The 19,344-nt window shown below is 40.4% G+C and overlaps 2 protein-coding genes across 5 annotated transcripts in view; one reads left to right on the top strand and one right to left on the bottom strand.

Moving 5' to 3' along the window:
- The window catches only part of RFTN2 (raftlin family member 2), a 39,757-nt gene extending 24,110 nt beyond the window's left edge, over positions 1-15,647 (top strand). For 2 of the 4 annotated variants that reach the window (XM_085066096.1, XM_085066098.1), the window contains exon 10: positions 3,357-7,531. In XM_085066096.1, coding sequence (XP_084922222.1) covers positions 3,357-3,626 — 270 coding nt within the window. In that variant the 3' untranslated portion in view covers positions 3,627-7,531. Of the gene's footprint in view, positions 1-3,356; positions 7,532-12,762; positions 15,054-15,275 lie in introns of those variants that run through there. The other 2 variants (XM_085066100.1, XM_085066099.1) reach the window with 2 other exon arrangements.
- On the bottom strand, positions 8,196-18,383 carry MOB4 (MOB family member 4, phocein). The gene is made up of 8 exons (XM_085066101.1): positions 18,271-18,383; positions 16,215-16,277; positions 15,641-15,741; positions 14,232-14,274; positions 13,903-13,989; positions 12,319-12,398; positions 11,437-11,548; positions 8,196-10,552 (listed from the first exon to the last, which is right to left on the bottom strand). The coding sequence occupies exons 1-8, from the start codon at positions 18,328-18,330 to the stop codon at positions 10,421-10,423; spliced, it is 678 nt and encodes a 225-aa protein (XP_084922227.1). The 5' UTR covers positions 18,331-18,383; the 3' UTR covers positions 8,196-10,420.
- Between the last annotated feature and the right edge of the window lie 961 nt (positions 18,384-19,344).

Genomic DNA, 19,344 nt, shown 5'->3' with positions numbered 1-19,344 from the left:
TTTCCTGTGATAATCTTAAGCAGTTAGGAAAGCAATGAATGTTTTCACTCATCCCCAGCACCAGAGTAGTAACTTTACAGACTCATTCATGGCATTATACATTATACTGCAGAGATACCTAGCTGCTTCTTTCTCTACCTGTATAAATACTTCCATGAACCTCTAAATTTCTTGCATTTATATTTGATCTTTCTCTGTGGTTTTTACTGTCTGTTCAGTGTGTTGCCATCATCTGTGTTTTCCTTTGTTTAGTGTTTCTACAATATACTCTTCCTTTTTTTGTTCTTCTCCAGGCTTCTGCTTATCTCCAGCGTAGCTTCCTTCTCACTGTGTCCCCTGATAATTAGTACTTCCATGCCTGGAAGAACTGCTTTCAGCATGCACAGTTCAAGTCCTGTTCTATTGTTTTTGTCTCTACCACAGTCTCAATTCCCAGCTAATTCTTGTACACTATAATTTATTTCTTCATTTGCATGATTGGAGCTTTTGGTTTTTTCTCTTCAGTGTTCTGTGTAGTCTCCTTTGCCATGTGTCTTAATTTCTCTCCATTTGTACCCTCTTCTAAATTCTGCAGTGGAATTCTTTCCCTAACCACCCTTTGTGGACAAAGCATCTCCAGTTTTTAGCTTTAAAACCTTCTGACCTCTCTCACATGCCTGACTTGGTAGTCTTTACTTTCTTTTCTAATACATTTCTGAAAGTATGTCTTGGACCACAATTTTTGATAGCAATATTGTGAACATATAAAACAATATCATGTCAGTCATAAAATAATGATTTTCCTGATGCTTCCCTACTTCTTTATAAAGCTCTATAAGGGCATGAACTCCTGATATGAGTATTTTTCCCTTGGTGTAAGACATAATGTTACTTCTAACTACATGTCTCTTAAAAGGCAGTGTAACTGTATGTCACAAGTTGGATTCTGCCAAGAGATGTAATACAAGCCAGTTCTGTAAAAACATTCAGTCTGAGAAACTGATGAGTCTTTGAGACGTGGCTTAAATTAAAAATAGGAAACATTATGCTCACTGTTTAAATTCTTTTACCCTGTTGTGGGTTGATGAGCAGCTTTGGTTTATACAAATAAAATGTTTTGAGTTGTTTTATTTTGTTGTGATGAAAAACCTTTGACTCCAAGCATTAAACATACTTGAAAAATAAACAAGAAATAGCTGATTCGTAGCCATTTACATCAGGATTTCTGTGTTTAAACTCTGAACAAAATGTGCTTTTTCAGTACCAGTGAATGTTGTACTTCTCTACCAGGAAATTTCAGTATGCTGAGGTCATTTAGCATGGGATAAATAGGTAACTGGGGCTGAAGCTGAAACGTTTAGCAGAGTTACTTTTTCCTTCTGTTTTGCCAATTACGTTGGTTTTCCCCTAAATTTTAATCCCTTTACTTCACTGGTTTTTTTAACCAAAATGTTTGCTAGTTTTGCATTGAGTACCTACATTTCAGGTGTAAAACAAGTTACTGATATTTGAAAGCATTCCCTTTTGCTCTAGTAACTTTAATGTTTAAGGGGATTTGGGGTTTTTTGTTTTGGCTGTTTTGTTTTTGTGGAGTTTTGTTTTCTGTAACTTTTATTTAAAATATCCTCCCTGCGTATCTGTTCACTGATGTTCATTTTACATTAAAGCTGCTGTTAAAAAAAAAATTTCATGTCCACAATTTAGGGTGTTTTTGAAACACAGAAATATTTCAGATACCTCAAGTTTAAGTTAAAAAAAAAATTGCGTCACAATTTATGATTATTTAAGCATACACTTAGCATGTTTGCAACTCAGATACCTTGAGTGCTGCTACCAAGGCTCTTTCATTACTGAAATAAGAAAGCAGCCTTATCCAGGCCTTCTCATCACATAACTATCAAGCCCTGCTCACATCACTTCCCAGTTCCCCGCAGTGCAGCAGACTCTGGCCATGGCAGGAGCTTTGCCCCTTAGGCAGGTTCAGCTGTTGGACCTCCGTGACTTCCATTCTGGAAAATGGCCCTATGGGGTATGGAGTGCTTTCAGTATACAGGATTTTTTCTTTTTGATTGTTGGGTTGAAGTCAGCATTGCCATTTCTGAAGGAAGCTTTACTTCAGTGAGAATTGAGAACCCCATTACCTGGTCTCTCCATCTCACAGGGTCTCTTCTGAGGATGGAATATTTTATGACCTCACAGCTCATCTCTCTGCCTTGTTGTATATTTGTGGGGTAATGTGTTATGGCCTGACTTATGATTTATGTAATAGTTAAAAAGCGTCTTGGATTGCAAGGGCTGTACTGTCTCAGTGGAGTTCTTGTTTATCACATACCATTTGCTTTTCTAAGAAAAGAATTCAGAGGATGAGATGCAAGATTGAACCATGCAGTGCTTGAGGGGTTTGGTTTTTTCCTTTTCTCTTTTTCTTTATTTCCTTAAAGCGGCCTTTTCCAACCTCTTACTGTGGCATCCAGGCAAAACTTACTTCCTTCTGTTTCTCCTGAGGCAATGCTGTTTCCCTTTAGTCTAATTTCCCAGTGCCCTGTAACAGCTTTCCTAAATATGTTTCCTTTAGCTACATGGGCCATTGTTTTTACTGTTTTAAAAGGATTTGAGAAAAAACTTAGCAGTGTACAGGAGGACACAAACTTGTCCTCATAGTAAAAGCATAGTAAAAGTCTGTGGAATGTTTTTGTTTTTAAAGTGTTTGCACTGTGTCCTTCATGTACTGAAATGCAACTCTGTGCTGAGGCTGGATTCCTTCTTAGCTACATGTGGTCCTTCTGTGGGAGTAGTGCTTGTGCTGAGAGCAGGGCTCCAGGCAGGGAGCTCAGGGTGCTTCTGCCTTCCTGACCCTGCTCCTCTGTTGTGGCTCAAGGCACTGACATTGTTTCTGGAGGTGCTGCATCATCACAGATCTGATTAACTCAGGTAGCTCCTGATGCTGAACTGAGATAAACCTTTTACTTACTGTTGTGCCTCAGAGAACTCTTAGCATAGCCTGGTAGGTCTATTGTTTGCAGAAATCATGATCTGCTTACTTGTCTTATTGACATTGGCAACCATCACTTCAACAAGAAAGGTGCCAGGCAATCCCAATACTAATGTCAGACTGTATGTATACTGAGTTCCTCCTGTGCAAGGACTCTGTAGATCCCATTTCAAATGGCTCTACAGAACAGCCACTGACTTCTGTCTGCATAGAATTACCATGGGAATTGTAATTGCCTCCTCAGATAATGGCACGTTTCTTGACAATTGCACTCAGTGTTAAAATGCAGCTCACACTAAATCTATCCATGATTCATTGCAACGTGTTTGGCTGGATTGTTTTTCTCCTAAATACGCTAACATTTCAACATACTGTTGTGTTTCAGAGGAAATCCTTAAGACAAGTGACTGGGGAGGAAAAAGGCAAAGTGTCTAGCAGAAGTGTTGGATCAGACACAGCTACTTCTTGCCCTGTACAAACTGGACAACCACCTGACGAGTTTCACCTATCTCCTTCTAAACAATGTTGGATCAAGGAGGGATCTTCCCATTATGGAGGCTTTCCAGGATTCAGTAGCAGTGATGGAGTATTAAGGGAACTGGATGATGGACAATTTGACCAGGAAGATGGAGTCACTCAGGTCACATGTATGTGATAAAGTAAGTAACTGCATCAAATGGACATGTACATAAACCACACAAATGGATTTTTTTTTTTTAATTACACTACTTTAAATGTGTTGGTATAATCCTATGACTTTTCCCAAACTCCTTTTGTGTTTTTGTCATTTTCCTTGTTGTGTTAATCCTACTGTAGTAATAATACTACTGCAAAATAATTTTTCTGTGCCTTTAATAGTATAACTACATGACTTGGGTGCTCTGCTAACTTGTTAATGCTTTTGACAAGCAAGGAAGCAAAAGCTGCAAAACAGTGACAGTTTGAATTGTGTGAGAGAGAAAGGAATGAGGATGTTTAGAATTTTCCACAAGCTGGAGGAATGTTTTTTGGGTTTGGCTGTTTGGGTTTTTTTGAGGATGTTGTATATATTGGTGGGGAAAAACAAACTGTCTGTTTTTAAGTTTTAATGTAATTTTCACTTTATTTGCCTTATATAAGTTCAAAAGCCTAGAGAAATGTCAGGTTTTACACTAGAGTGTTAATAATTTAAGCTACATTCAGACTTGGTATGGACAAAATATCTCAGGAGACTGTAGGCACATACTTGCTCCTGGAACACAGCTTCACCTATGCAGTTTTTACAGGGTTCCTTGTACATGTAAGCCAGGAGCTTATAGCTTGTATTATAATATGTTCATAATATACTTGTGAGTGGAAATTAGGAACTGCTCATCCCCTGAAAGGTAACTTGCAGTCTGTGAACACATGGTTTGAAAAGCTCCCTAAGAAGCATTGAGAGCAGTGTGCACAGTGATGCTGCTAATGCATGGGAGGAGGATATAGGCTAAACTTCATAGACAATACTAGATCCATGTATATGTAAAAATGTCTCAGCTAAATGTATCTCACACTGGATAAAGAGGATATTTGTGAGCTGCATCAAATACCAGACATGATGTTCAGAGGAAAGGATCAAGTTGCTGTGCTTCCATCCTTATGATGGGGAGGAGCTGCTTGCATTAAGGGAGGTTAATGCTGGTAGGGTTCTGTGGGGAGAGGAACACCCAGCAATTACTTTTATGCTGCTGTCTGGAAACTGTATTTTACAGGGGAGAAGCTGAATAAAAATGCATCTCCAGAAGGTGAATGTGATTATAACTAATAACTAAAAAAATGCATTTTTATTTCGTTTTAGAAGCAAAAAGATCATAAATGCTCATCTTTAAGCTAGTGCAAAATAATTCGGTCAAAATGCGAAGTCAGAACAGAAGTGAGCAAATGTATTCATAACTGTGCTCTCAGTGTTTGCAGTACAGCCCAGCATCACCTAGGGATTTTGATAGATACCTGTCTGTGTGTGTTGTGCTGCAAGCACAGAGAGATGTTATGAATCATTTAGCTACAACACCCTGTTCCTCATGGATGGCATCCCACCAGCTGCTGTGAGACTCTGCTTAATCCCCAGTGGTAGATGCTGACACTGAATGCAGTGGGCAGATTCATGCAGGGACAAGAGCAGCAACAATTCACTCCAAATAAGCACCCCAGGAGATGACCAGGATAGTGGAAGTTCAACTGCGGTCTCTGAGTTGTGCAGAAAGAACATAGGCAGTAGTTGCTTATTTCAGTAAGCAAAACTAACTCATGCAGGAAAAATTTATTTTTGTAGGGCAGAGGGTAGGGGGAAAGCCCTTCTACTGACAGAATTATCATAGGGGGAGCTTGAAATAATACTGCTTTGGAGCTGCTTTCTGATTTGCTTATGAAATTCTTACAGGAAGGCTTGATTATTTTTTTTTCTTTGGAAGAGCAACTCTTTAACAACTGTTTGTAGCAGGTTTGGGGTTTTTCTTCCAAAAAAATCTACAGCTCTGGAGATCTGGCTTCATTTTCTTTTTCCCATTGTGTGCTGTGGAGAGTGATGGGAGCACCTTGAATAGGAGGCACGGTAAGAAACCCTTTCTTGCTAAGGCTTTTCTCCCAGCTTTCCCACCAGCAGCTTGAGGTCAGAAATACAGGGCATGAACCTTGTGTTCATTCCATGTCTGGGGGCACCGTGGGGAGGAAGATCCCCCTGCTGACAGGGACAGTGCTGGGCTGGGTGTCCCTGCAGAGCCTGCCCCAAGCTGCTTTGCCTTGTGGCCACTGCTTGGGGAGCACTGGTCATGGTCACAGGCAGCAGGGATCTCCTCCATGGGACACAGATGGGGAGGAAATATGAAAATACAAGCTACATCTACCTCTGGCAGAAAGCCAGGTAACTCTAGCATATTAAAAATGGAGTAACAGCTGGTCTCATGCAACTTGGAATATGTTGCTCTACTTGTAGAAGTATCTTTTGTGAGTTACACAAAATGCATGTGTGTGTAATTTTTACTATTGGCTTTTCTCCATACAAATCAATTCTGTAAAATGAGCAAAATTGGTCAAAAACTCCAATTCTGAATATTTCAAGTTAGAGCTTTTAAAGTTTATCAAAGAAATTACCTTTTATAAAGCAGTATCCTTGCTTAAGATAGTTAACATTAGTGAATCATAAAACAAAACTGAACTACAACTATTTAAATAAGTTACAAAGTATGAAGTAGTAAATTTAACTCAGTTACTCTCTCTAGAATGCATTCATTGGATAAAAAGAATCATATAACTTTTAACTGAGATCTTCCCTTATCACCTGTTGAAAGTGCAGAAAATTAAAATAGTATCTTTCTAAAAGAAATTTTCTCATTAAAATTAATGGGATGTACACAAGGGAGACTCTGTTTTGGAACTAGGATAGAAATTGAATGTGCCCTGGATGTCTACAGGTACACTAGAATATCACTTCTAGCAAGAAAGGCTTTTTAAAGAATGAAATAAAGCCATATTCTTTTTCAGTAGCCTTTGATTTTAACTGTGCTTTAGTCCTTGCTTGTGAATCTCACATGTGTTGACAGTCAATCTCTTTCTGTCTTTTTAATTCAGTATAACTGTGCTAAATTGGTTCTTCTAAACCCACTCAGCAGTTCCTGGATTGTTAAGGACTGCTGGGTTTTTTTTAATGTTACTTGTTTCACAGTATGAAAGTTGCCCATGCTGTAGAAATACAAATCTGAATTGCTTCCTTTTGAAAGTTAGGGCAAGTGAGTTGCTTGCTCAGTCTGTGTGAAGACAGTGCAAGAATTATGTGACTTCATGCACTTGACCACCCATCTTCCTGAAGAATGGATGCTGAAAAAATTGAAAATGCTTCTAAAACAAATTAGGGAAAATCTTCTATTTTGTTCTTTGTAGTTAATTCTGAAAGACAACTTTATCTCACTTGAATGATTGAAAAGGGAAGGGTGTCATTTTGGGTACAGGAGATTTGATTTCAGATCCTCATCACTTGTCTGACACAAACCAGAGCATTAAGGTTTGCCTTTACTAGTGTGGTGACCTGCACTGTCCATTAAGTAATGCAGGCTTGTAAATCAGACTGGTCAGAGTAACTAGCAAAACTTCTCTACTATGCTTGTATTGTGTGTATTTACACACATTGCTCAGTTTTCATTTTACCAGAACGTATGGAACTTTTTATTGAAAGAATTGCAAATTAAAGCATGGATGTGTTCTTTAACAAAAAAAAAAAAAAAAACTTCTTCAGTCAGTAACAAGACTTCAGTGAGGAGCCTGACTGAAGTGTGTTTGAAATGCAGTAGGGAAATCTCTTTCCCGATTGTGACAACAGAAATGCTCTGCAACTGTTAGAACAGAGGGCAGCCAGTACTGTTCATGAACCTGTGCAAAAGACTGTTTGTACTTTCTGATGCTTAAATTGTTTGGAGAGGAAATACTTTTCTAATGTTTACAAACAGGAAGAAGCTGTCCACAGTTAAATATTTTGTACCCTGCTCATAAACTTCAGAACAGTTTATTTACATACCTGGTCAACTGCAATAAATGGCTGCTTCACTTGTTTCTGGTTTGTAAATTTTTTTAATGGGTTCAGATCTTCTCTATAGTTCATATAGGAAGGTTCTCACCAGAAGTACTTACCAAATCAGTTAGCAGTTTGTCTCATGCTGACATAAACTGGGTTAATTAATCTAGAATTACCTTTTTGCACTCGTCTGTACATCAAAGCCTGATAGACTTAATGCCATCTAGTAAAAACTCATTAGGTTTTCCTTCTTAGTATATTAATCTTTTGAAGGCAAAAAATGGAGATTGCTGTCTTGACAACTCCCTGTGGATTAACACCATGGCTGATGTGTTGGAAGATAGACTAAGGCAAAGGTGGGGAGAAACCCCAGTGATGAAGGAAGAAGTAATTTGACAGTGTTTGCTTACAGCCTTTGTGTCTGTGACATGCAGTCATAATGTGCTGATTTTTGCATCTAGAGGGCCCTCTTCTAGACCTCCCATATTGTAACTGTAGAACCAGCATGTTGTGATTTGAGGGGTGTATAAATTTGAGGTCTGACTTAAAAGTTGCTAATGAGTATTGTGTTTCTCTACTTCTGAAAGAAGAAATACAGCTTGGCTCGAGCACACCTTGTGGCAGAGATAGGGGAGCACCCAAGGGTCTGTTGGAAACAGTTGCTGTGTTCTCAGACAACATGAAGAATAACTTGTCAAAATGTAGTGGTATGGATAAAGAAACAGTTTAATTTTATCCTTTTTTTACAATATAATTCAAAGACAGTCTCAGTTTCCCTATGATGTAGAGTCTAAATTAAACCTGTTAATATTTATTAGACAAAGCAATGGTTTGCTTAGGCTAACTGAAGTTTTATGGTACCATCCAGGCACATGTGTGTACACAGTACTCATGTAAACAACAGCAAGGGAAAATACAAGCAGTGTCTCATTTAGGCCTTATATAAAATCAGCTTAGTATAGCAAGTCAACTTTACAGTGCAAATCTGAATGAGAATAAACAGGATTAAAACTTCCAGAGTTTTGTTTTGAAGTGAAATTCCTAAAGCATAAGAGGTTTTAAATTTTAATGCAGTCCTGAGCACCACATCACTTTCTTCAGTTTTGTAAAGGAAATGTAATTAGCAACACCAGTCCCATGTTTTTGGCTGTCCCAATCACCAGGGCCAATATCCACATGCAGAGTGACTGTACAAAGGAGCCACACCATGGATGGTCCTAGAGCTGACAGCAATGAGCTAAATACATTTTACTACGTCCAGAATACATCCTCCTACCTGCAGGACAAACTTCAAGGTATCTACCAAAATCAGTTAACCTGGTCCATACAAGGCAAGTTACAGCTAAGAGTATAGACAGTAACTAAAGCTACTTTCACTCTGACATCTCATGCAATTACCCTGCTGACAATTAAATACAATGATCAACATGAGACAAGAAGCTGCTGGAGAACACAGCTGTTGAAGTACTTAAGCTTAGTCTCTCTATTTTCTCATTGTTTAAATTCCCTTTTCATCCAGGTGATAACAGTTGCTTGAGGTGTGCTTGATTCATATAAAGAAAAATAGAATTTAAGGCATGTTTAGTATATTGTGAAAAAAGACTTAGTAAAAATATGTGGACTCCCTTCTTTCCATGTAAATATAATGTAGAAAACAAAGTGTAAATTACTGAAACTAGCTGAGCTAGCCCATTCTGACCTGCTGAAATAAAAATGAGAGCTCCTGGCAACCTCAAAGAGAAACAACAAGCTAACTTCTTAAACAGCAAAGCAAAATTCATTCCAGAAACACTTGCTACTGCTTTTAGACCCTGCATTCATGTACACTTAGTAGTATTTCCATTATATGCATCTCTAAAACATTTAATTCTATCATTCTAGACAAAACACAGTTAAGCAGCACTCATGGAAATTGTCAGTTTTTGCAAATCTGCAAACACAACTTGAAATAAACACCTGATAGGGAACCAGAAGCATGAATCCAAATCTTTCTGTCAATATGGTTAAGGTAAATGAAGAGAAACAAATATATGTTGAAAATACGATTAACACTTGCAAAGAATTGGGTTTGGTACTTCAGAGATTTAGCATGTTTTGACTAGGAATACAAGCAGAGACTGTGCCAGTGTGTTACATAGTGTAACATGAGCAGCTGAGGTATAATCTGTAAGCAGATGCCATAAATATGCACAGGTATTCTCTAGAGAGGTTGTGGACTGCAGAACAGCAGAAGTCTGCCTTCAGAGGACAGCACCTCTCCCCTGCTGCACACAAACCTCTGCTGCTAACAAAAAAAAGGAGTCCAGAAAGTGTGTTAGATATCTGTCAAGAATATATATGTTCAATACCATAGTGAAATTGTCTTTTTGGCTAATACTATAGATCCTGTTAGTATTTGGATATACACATACAGCAATATGCACATCCAGAAGTAAATCTTCAAAGCCATCTTAAAACAATAAAAGGTAAATTAGGAATAAGCTACAGTGCAAGAAGCTTCCTGCAGAATTATATATTTAAGGTAATAATATTTGAACTAAGACTTAATATAGCTACTGCATTACAAAATGGCTTGCTGTGAAATCATCATCTCACTTTTTTCCCCACCCAATCAGACACATCTTCAGGATTGTAATTCAATGATTGTTTAGCAGCAATTTTAGAGAACTGTAAATTTTTTTATTAACAGGCATTATAAACAGATACTACTACTTTTATTTAAAAACCATGAGTGCCACATTGATGAATATACAGCTCATGAATAACTTAAAAGTATTTCCCATATTAAAAGGCAATGCACACAGCATACAAAAAGTATACTAAACAAAGCTATGAGGATACGTGATTGAAGTGTCTAAAGTGATATATACAGTACATAATTCATGTTTTGTTTATATTCAGCACAGGCTTCTGGACTGCTATTCCCATCATGCCTCACTCTCCCCTGACACTGAATTTTGTACTTCTTCTTCCAAAATTGGTACAATCAGGTTATCCTTGGACATCAGATTATACTTCATCACAAACTTAGTGAACCGATGACACAAGAAAGTTTCATTCTGGAGGTGAAAAAAGGGGGAAAAAACAGTACGTACAGAAGGATTATTTTAAACCATTAAGGAGAACATGCTAAACAAAAAGCCATCTTATATGTTAATTGCCTCATCAGATTTACAGGTCTTAGAAAGAAATAGTCATGCTTAAATAGTAAATTTATATTGCTTTCCTTTATAGCTTTACTGTTTGCTTATAGTTACTACAGTTACTAAGAGAACTACTGAAATTGAGCTTCAGTCACAGCTCAATTTAACAGCACTTAGACAAGAATCTATTTAAATGTCAGTACGTTTCTAAAATTCCTCCTACATGCACTATCTCCAACACAACAGGGTACAATCATTTGATAGCTGCTCCAAAAACCTTAAGTGGGATTTGGCAAAGGTTCTTTTTATATTCAGCTATACCACTTATCTCCTTTTTATCTATTAATTTCTACTTTCCCATTAAAAACAAAATAAAATTAAAAGGTTACTGGAGGTGCACAAGTTGCCATCAGTTACTCTGATCCTTTACAGCTACACAAGTATAATTCCTTAATACACAAACAGGAAATACATATATTTAACCAGTACTAACTGCACTAAGTGCTTGAATATATCCAGGTGTTCTTAAAAACAAGGTAAAATTGAGTTGTCTGTAAAAACCTCTCAAGTTGGCTTTTAACCAAATGAAGGGAAACCATAATTGAGTAAACTAATCATATAAATGAATGTTTATGTGATATATAACAGCTTTTCTGTTCTTGTAAAACTGGAATCTACTATAATCAATCCTTCACTTGAATATGGATCTTCTAGTAGGACTAAAATGTTTTACACAACTCCATCACAGCTGTAACTCCAGTAAATGCCCTGCTTTCAAGATTTAACTTTAAACTACTTACTTCATATTCATCAAATATCTGCCGGTGATGAAAATAAGCATGTGAAAATATTCTGTAAATCCTTCGGCACACTGATCCTAATTTGGCTACAGAGGATTCCTTTATGCTAACCCTGTAAGCATCGGGAGAAAGGTTACACAACTGTTCTAGTGAAATGACTACTGAGATACATGTCGACACAAATTTTCATTGTTAAAACTATCTTGTATAATTGCATATGAAATTTAGACTTGCTGGTGCAAGCTCAACATTTAGAAATCATACTCAGACTACAAAAAAAGTTTTGCCTGTAATTAATCATCGTAAGTTATTCTGATAAAGGTTGGATTTCTGGTTTCTAGGATTTATGGGCAAAGAAAAAAGACTTCCAGTTGTACCTCCTTGTTGATACTGAATTCCCTAGAGATGCACAATTTTGACTTCTGCAGGGAGTTTTCTATGATGTGACCTGCCCATTCACTAGCCTCAGTCTCTGTCTTCTGTGGTTGCCATGTCCCACAGTAGATTGGTGTTGGCTTCTGGAGGCTTTTGGTGCTGTTTGAGGCCTTTGAGGTGCAGCATCTGTGCAAAGGCCACCCTGTTGCTTAGGTGGGCACTACTCCAGTGGAAGCCCCATCACACTAACAGATATTACTGAAACAGTTTTTACCTAAAAATCATCTGTCAGCCCCAGTAAAGGGAAACTATTTAAATAAGCAAGAATTCTTCTTTGGCTTAGAAGTGGCAATAGGCTTCCCAACTCCTAGGAGCTGCGGGATTTCTTGTAGTTCCAGTAGTAGCCCATGAAATTTGCATTGCATCTCTCCCTGTGCTTTGTTAAGCATCTTAAGTTCCAACCTCCTCCCTCCTCCTCCCCCTCCTCCCAAGAGAAAGTGGTTTTACCTGCTGGGGAAATATTTATTGCTATTCAGAAGACATGCAGCTCCATCAAGTGTGTGCCTGGTGTAGTCTATAGCAGGACACTACAGAAACAGACAGTGAGTGGGCACGAGCATTAGCACATGCATGACATTGTCAGAATTTGTTTAAAAAGCAACATTTTTATTATGTTTACTGGTACTTTTAACTGCACTGGTCATTTTTATTCCCTTCTTAAGTGAGTAATTTCTTTTCTGTGCTTCACAACCCATGTAAATTATTCCAAAAAAAAAGTTACTATGGCAATGTCATTATGCACGTGAGTAGTGAATTTTATGCATCTGTTGAAGCAAAGCTGTCTAATAAAAATACATGCTAGAATTCTGTACACTGAAAGGAAAGATGATTGTTACCTCACAGCTCATTTGTTTCCCACATAGTAAAGTTGCCAGACTTGCTCTTTTACAGGCTCTCAACCCAAACCTGCACCTAAATCTATCTTTGGCAAAGAAAACCAAAATCATAAATGTAACTTAAGTGTATAACAAGACATCCCTGGCTCTGCAATCAAGTACACCTAAAGGAAGAAAGTAAAGATGAAGAGACAGAGAGAAGGAAGTCTGTCCATTGTGCTGTTCACCAATTTCAGGAAAAAGACTTGTCAGTTGTACATTTCTGTCAGCAGTTCAAGGTTTCATCACCTCCTACCCTACCATGAGTTGGAAGCTATTGACATGGAAAACAGGAGATGAATGCTGCATGCTCAGAGATAAAAAGCAGCCTGAAGTTCTCCAGTCTAGCTGAGGACAACACTGCCAGACACGCCAAGATGTTGAGTAGGGACAGGATAAGAAGGGAGTGGGAAGGAAGTTGGCTAAATCAAAACATCTCAGGAAAGTAAAAGCAAAACAAAACAAGAAAAAACCTTACAAGACAGAAAATATAAGGTTAAAAAGAACCACTACCTTAACCTTGAAGATGAAATACAAAGATAAATACGATCAACTGCACTACCATCATAACCAAAAGCAACAAAGACTTTCTGAAGGTGAAAACAAAGATGAATTGAGTGGTTCAACAGAAGATCTGAACAGAGGTTAAACTTGACATTAATTGGACACTGAGTGAGACAAGGTAATGCATGCTGATAAACCCACTTGGCTTGAAGCATTTTATGACTCCATCACCTTTTTGCAGTAACTGCCCTAAGAATGTGCACTTGCAGTCACGTTTGGAGTGTCAGGCTCACACTGTGGATCAAGGCCAAAGTTTGAAGATGAGAGCCTATTACCCAGCATGTGCTCTTTTGTCAGTTAAACAAAGAGCTTTTTCCATTCAGTTTCAGGCAGGCTCAGCACAAACTAAGAGAAAAAAGGGGAATGTGCAAAGTCACTAATACTGAGGTACAAAGCAGTTCCTTCTCACCTCATCCTGTTCCTCTGTAAAACACTACAGAATGGCAAAGAAGAGTAGCTCAAGTGATATTCTTAACCCACATAAGCTCTCAGTTTGGCTAAGAAGCCAGCTTTACCAGTCTCCCCATGAACATATAAACTGTGAAAGAAAATTCCTGCCTACTGGGGTCAGTTTTCCAAAATACATCCATACCTCTTTGGGAGTTTTATGAGCTGCACAAAGAAAAATCCATTGTTCGGTTGCTGTCATCTGAGTACATGTGTCAGGGTGACATTCACTCTGTTAAAAGAATTGTTCAGTTAAGAACAACACCCAACAGCAAAAATGAGCTGACCTTTTCAAATCATTTCCTAGCCCTGTTCCCCCCCCAAAAAGGGTTATTTGCCACAAGCCCTTAAAATCTTACAAAACCTCCAACCACTGCTTAACTCAGTGTGTAAAAATTTAGAAGACCCTGCAATCTATACAATACAAAAAAGACTCCTCTCTGACAAAGTATAGAAGTCTCAAAAAAGAATTACCTGAAGCTTGACAGCTAGTCCATTGAGCTCAAGGCAGAATTGTCTAAAAGAAATTGAACACAACAGCATCAAAACCAACTATTTGTTTCCTCACTGCAAATACCTCATTAAAAAAAAAAAAAAACAGTTGGACATTCTGATCATCATAGCAGCAGATCGTTTTTTTACTCAGCTAAACAATTATATTTTAGTTCTTTACTGACAGCAGAGGCTGAGTTTAACATATCATTTAGTGGAAGTGTTTAAGATACCAACTTTGCTACGAAAGTGCTATTTCACAAAGAAAGATTAAAACTAATTAAAATAACACTTCAAGAAAATTAATTTCAGAGTGTAAGTCTTAAACTCATACAGATGGATTGTTCCATCCTTCTAAGATGTATTTCCAATGAGTTAAGTGGCTGAAGTCCTACCACAGATCATTAACAGAGTGGGACCTCTGGAATACTACTTTCACTGGAATGTACCTGAAAGTGCATTCTTGAACTTTATAGAACTCAGCTTTCCATCCTACAGGAAAATCTGAATAAACTTTCCAAAACTTGTCATAGTGACAAGTCACTTCTGTGAATCTGCAATGATTTTTGGGGTATATGAAGGGACAGGGGGAATTCTTAAAATGGGACTTTGCGATTGTATGTAGATACTTCTTCCTTTCTTGAGGATTCCTTGCATTTATTGGAACTATTCCAGACCAGAGGAGAGAAAAAGAAAATGTGAGGCAAAAAATCAAAGTGTCTGAAGTAGGAGGAACTTAGAACTGTTCTTATTCCTGAGCATTTGCTCAATAAAGTGAGAAGAGACGCTTATTAAAAAAAAAAATCAGGACAAAAGGATTACTACATATGTATTAATAGGGTGTAAACCTACACTACAACTGAAAAATACTTTGAGGCACAACTGCCAAGGCTGAACATACTTATTGTACTGCAATTAAAAAAAAAAGCAGAGGTGGACAAAAAGGTTTGTTTCCTTACAAGCAGAAAAAGAACTGTAAGACACGGGTACTCTTGCTTTCCCAGCTAATGCCTATTTTCCTGCAAGTTTCAGAAAAAGCACTGGGAGCACCTGGAAATCATGTTACCCATTAGTGGAGATGAAGAACTGACAATACTATGAGAAAGCACTATGGAAATTCATGACTGTATTTTCATATTCAATGCTACTACAACTTTTGAAGTGAGGTAAAAAGCTCCTTTTAAAAAACCCATTAAATGCACGAGATCAGAGTGCATTATGAATCTGTAGAAAGAACAGGGAATTCAGAAAATAATACCAATATTTAACAGTAGAAAAATCAAGTTTCATTTAAGTTATTTTTATCTGTCACGTTCCAATAGATTTACTACCACCACCAATGAACAAAACTTAGAGCCAAGACAGGATGTTGACAAAAGATGGATTTTTACCTTAAATGTTCATACTTCCATACACCTTCATCCTGGCCTTCAGGAGGTTCAAGGATCTTATCAATGTTGGAACAGTCTGCCCTTATGTTTTGTTGAATATACTAGAAGGGGAGGGGGAGAAATAAAACTAGATCTTGTTGTAATTACAGTAAGACAGTACATTTAGGACATTTTAGAGGGATTTAGCTTTTACTTAAGAAATGAGTGACAGACTGAAGAATTCAAGAGCAGATGGGCAGGGTAAGGAAACTGCTATTAAAAATTACTGTCTTCAATTAAAAAAGGTAACAGAATGGGCAAATTCCAACATTCATCTCAAAACAAACAAAAAAACCCCTCAGAGAAACGCCCACCATTTCCTGAAATCTGATTTGTTTAAACCAGACAAGGGAATTCTAGTTATTTCTGCAAACAAAATTAACAATTTTTTAATATACATAGGTGCTTATGAAATTCACTGCTGTGTAGCAACATCCTAAGCAGATAAACAGCAAGCCCTGTTCCATTTTATATACCAGAACAAAAAACTTGGAAAACTGCACTCATTAACAACATTTCATGTAAGTAAGAATACCTGCTGGACAGCTAATGTACTATCCATTTCTTCAAAGGATTCATCAGGCCAGTTGTAGAAATCCTGTTTTAAAAAAAGAAAGTTTAAAGCAATGTAACAAAACCAGAGAGGGAGGAAGAAAGGCACACAGCTTACAATAAACCTGAACATGCAGGAAAATAGATGTCATTTATACAATTCCAGGAAGCTGCATCTGAACAGAAGCAGCACACAGTCCTGACAGGAAGAGGGGGAGACAGGATTTACACTCTGAGCACTGCAATAGTAGCACACCTTGAAATGAAAAGCTCTGCATGACTTGGCATGTAAACACCACTGCTGCCCCACACCCTGCTGTAACACCCAGAGAGCCTGTATTTTTTACATCAAATACTGCACACAGCTCCCACTCCAGATGTTAGACCAGGTAGGAATGGGGAGAAGAGGTCTGGAGAGAGCAGCAGCATACAGTGGTTATGAAACTAAAAATCCCAGTGGTGACACAGCAAGAAAAACATCTCCTCTGAACTGAGATCACGTAACACTGTTCTGGCCTAACCTGCTACCACATTCCCCTGCTAAGGTCAGTGTGCCTTCATTAATTTACCTGGATGCTTATCAGCCCTGGTAATGACAAAACCTTCCTGAAGTTCCACCTCAGATCCAGCTGCACCTCAGTGGTCTGCAGCCATGTGCCGCACCTATGATAATCTCAGCCATAGACATTTTCTTACTTTGCATTTTTCTCATCTAAAATTTGGTGCTACCCCCCACATCATCCAGAGATCCTGCACATCAGCTTGCTGGAGTCATCCCAGTAGGTGCAATGACTCAATGAAAATGTCCCAACTGCACAGCTCAGCAATCTATTCCTGAGAGAATAAGTCAGCTCTGAAAAAAATACCCCAAGTGAATATCCAGTGTTGAAATATCATTAACTAATTGTATTTACATGCTGAATAGCTACACCAATGTCATCCAAAACAAAACTTTAAATACAGCCATGCCACCAAAAAATCATGTCTATGGAGAGAAATAATTGTCACTATATACAAAACTCTTCAACCTACATGAACTTCACAGTATTTGACCAAACCTAGGTCTATGTCCAGCTTACTCTTTTTCAGAATACCCCAAATTTACCAGAAGCACACAACATTCCATCTCCTTCACAGATTAAACACGCACAGAATGACCTGATTTACAGGATTGTGTAATAATTTTACCTCTATGCTATGACAAAGAACAGGAGACACGTGTCATACACTGCTCCTTTCTCACCGTGAGCTCTCCTCACAAAAGCAGAGGCAAAGTCTCACATAAAGGTCTGACAGATCTGAAATAATTTAAAAATCTAAAACATGCAGTTTCCGTGTTTGAGGTGTGCCTCTTCCAGCCGACCTTGAAACCCCAGAAACAAGTGACTTCAGTTGTGATTAAGAGAAGCGATGTGACAGCAGCATTTCCTTGTGCCAGACGCTCAGTTACGTAAGGCAAGGATGACTTCCCCGTGGGATGGGCAGACAGGTACGGTCACTGTGACGGTGCCGAGCTGCCAGGCGGTCAGGAGCTCGCTCCCGGGCCGTGCTGTCAGCATTGTCACAGCAGTAACAGCAGCAGTGCCTGACAGAGCCGGGAGCCGCCCAGCCTGCACCAACCTGCGGCGCGGGGAGCAGCGCCAGCCCGCCTCGCCGGCTGTCACAGGTGTTCCCGGCCCGCTGAGGCCAGCCGGGCCCGACACCCCCTCCGCTCCGCTCCGCTCGCTGCCCGCAAGCCCCGCCGGCGCTCGGCGCTCCCCCCGCCGCCGCAGCGGCCTTTCCGCCGAGCCCGCAGCCAAGGAGCCCCGCCGCCCCCGGCCCGCTCCCCCTGGGTCTCGCCCGCTGCCCCGCACCCGGCCGCGGGAACAAAGCGATCCCCAGAGCGAGGCCACCGCCGCCCGTCCGCCCCGGCCCCGGTAGGCCCGCCGCGGCCCTCGGCGCCGCCCCGCCGGCCGTCGGGCCCCGGCGGCGGCGCTACCCGTACCCGTGCCCGCCTGCCGGCGGCCGCGGAGACAGCGGCGGCGGCGGCGGCGCCTCACCTGGGCCTTGGTGCCCGGGCGGTTCCGCCGGAGCACGGCCGTGCCCTCCGCCATGACCATAGCGACCGCGGGGCCCGGATGTGCCGCGGGGCCGCGCGGGGCGGGGCGGGGCGGGGCGGAACAGCCGGGGGCGGGGCGGGAGCGGGCCTGCGGAGGGAGGGGCAGCACTGCCGGAACAGCCGCCAGGCGGCGGGGGCGGGAACAGCCTCTCGCGAGAGGAGGTGGGGGACGGTGCGCGGGGTCACCGTGAGGGGTGGGGGGCGGGCGGCAGGCCTCATCCCATCGCCTTTCCGTCCCCGTTCCCTTCCCGCCCGCCTGCCCCGGCTCAGCGCGGGCTGCAGCCCATGGGCGCTGCTCGGGGGACAGCGGAGCAGTGGACAACGCCCACTCACACACACCCCGAGCCGGGAATGGGCACAGTTTGGGGCGCTGGGGCGCTGTCGCTGTGGCGGCCGCAGGGAGGGAGCAGAGAGCGAGTGACCAGCTGTGTGAAGTGAAGCCTCTCACCGAGATTGCCGGGCTGGGTGGTTGTTGAGGAAATCCATCCTTGGGATTTCACCCTCTTTAATCAGCGTGCCTCCTGCAGCCCTGGCTGTGCGTGGCTCCCGCTTGGCTCTGCAACCAAGTCCGTGAAGTTCTGTACAATACAGACCGTAAGGGTGTGCATTTAAAAAATATTCGGGGGTTTATGTTCAAGATATATCGTTGATAACTCTAAAAATAGTGAATGAAAACCCCACCCCAGCAACGGTGTTTTGGGGCAAAATAATTTCCAAGTGGGTAGGAAGCCTTTCCAGGTCTCCAAAGGCAGGACTGAGACACTTGTGAGCTTGGTGTGCAGAGGATACAAACTGCTGTGCTAATGGCAAACAGAGGTTTCAAGGTTTATTGAGTCAGGTATTGACTGTATTTGGGAAGAAAACAGAAAAAAGACATTGCTACCACATAGCTGATAAATAGGTCCCCCTTACAAGCAAGTAAACATCTTAAAAGACCAGAGTGGCTCATACTAATTCTGTAGGATAGGTGAGAAGAAAATTAGTTGTAAGCTGTTCTATTTCTAGAAAATATGTG

Source organism: Lichenostomus cassidix, chromosome 7 (genome assembly GCF_008360975.1).
Source record: "Lichenostomus cassidix isolate B80296 chromosome 7, HeHo_3.0, whole genome shotgun sequence".
NCBI classification, from domain to species: Eukaryota; Metazoa; Chordata; class Aves; order Passeriformes; family Meliphagidae; genus Lichenostomus; species Lichenostomus cassidix.
The sequence above is the reverse complement of the archived record's forward strand: the minus strand, read 5'-3'. Positions and strand labels throughout refer to the sequence as shown.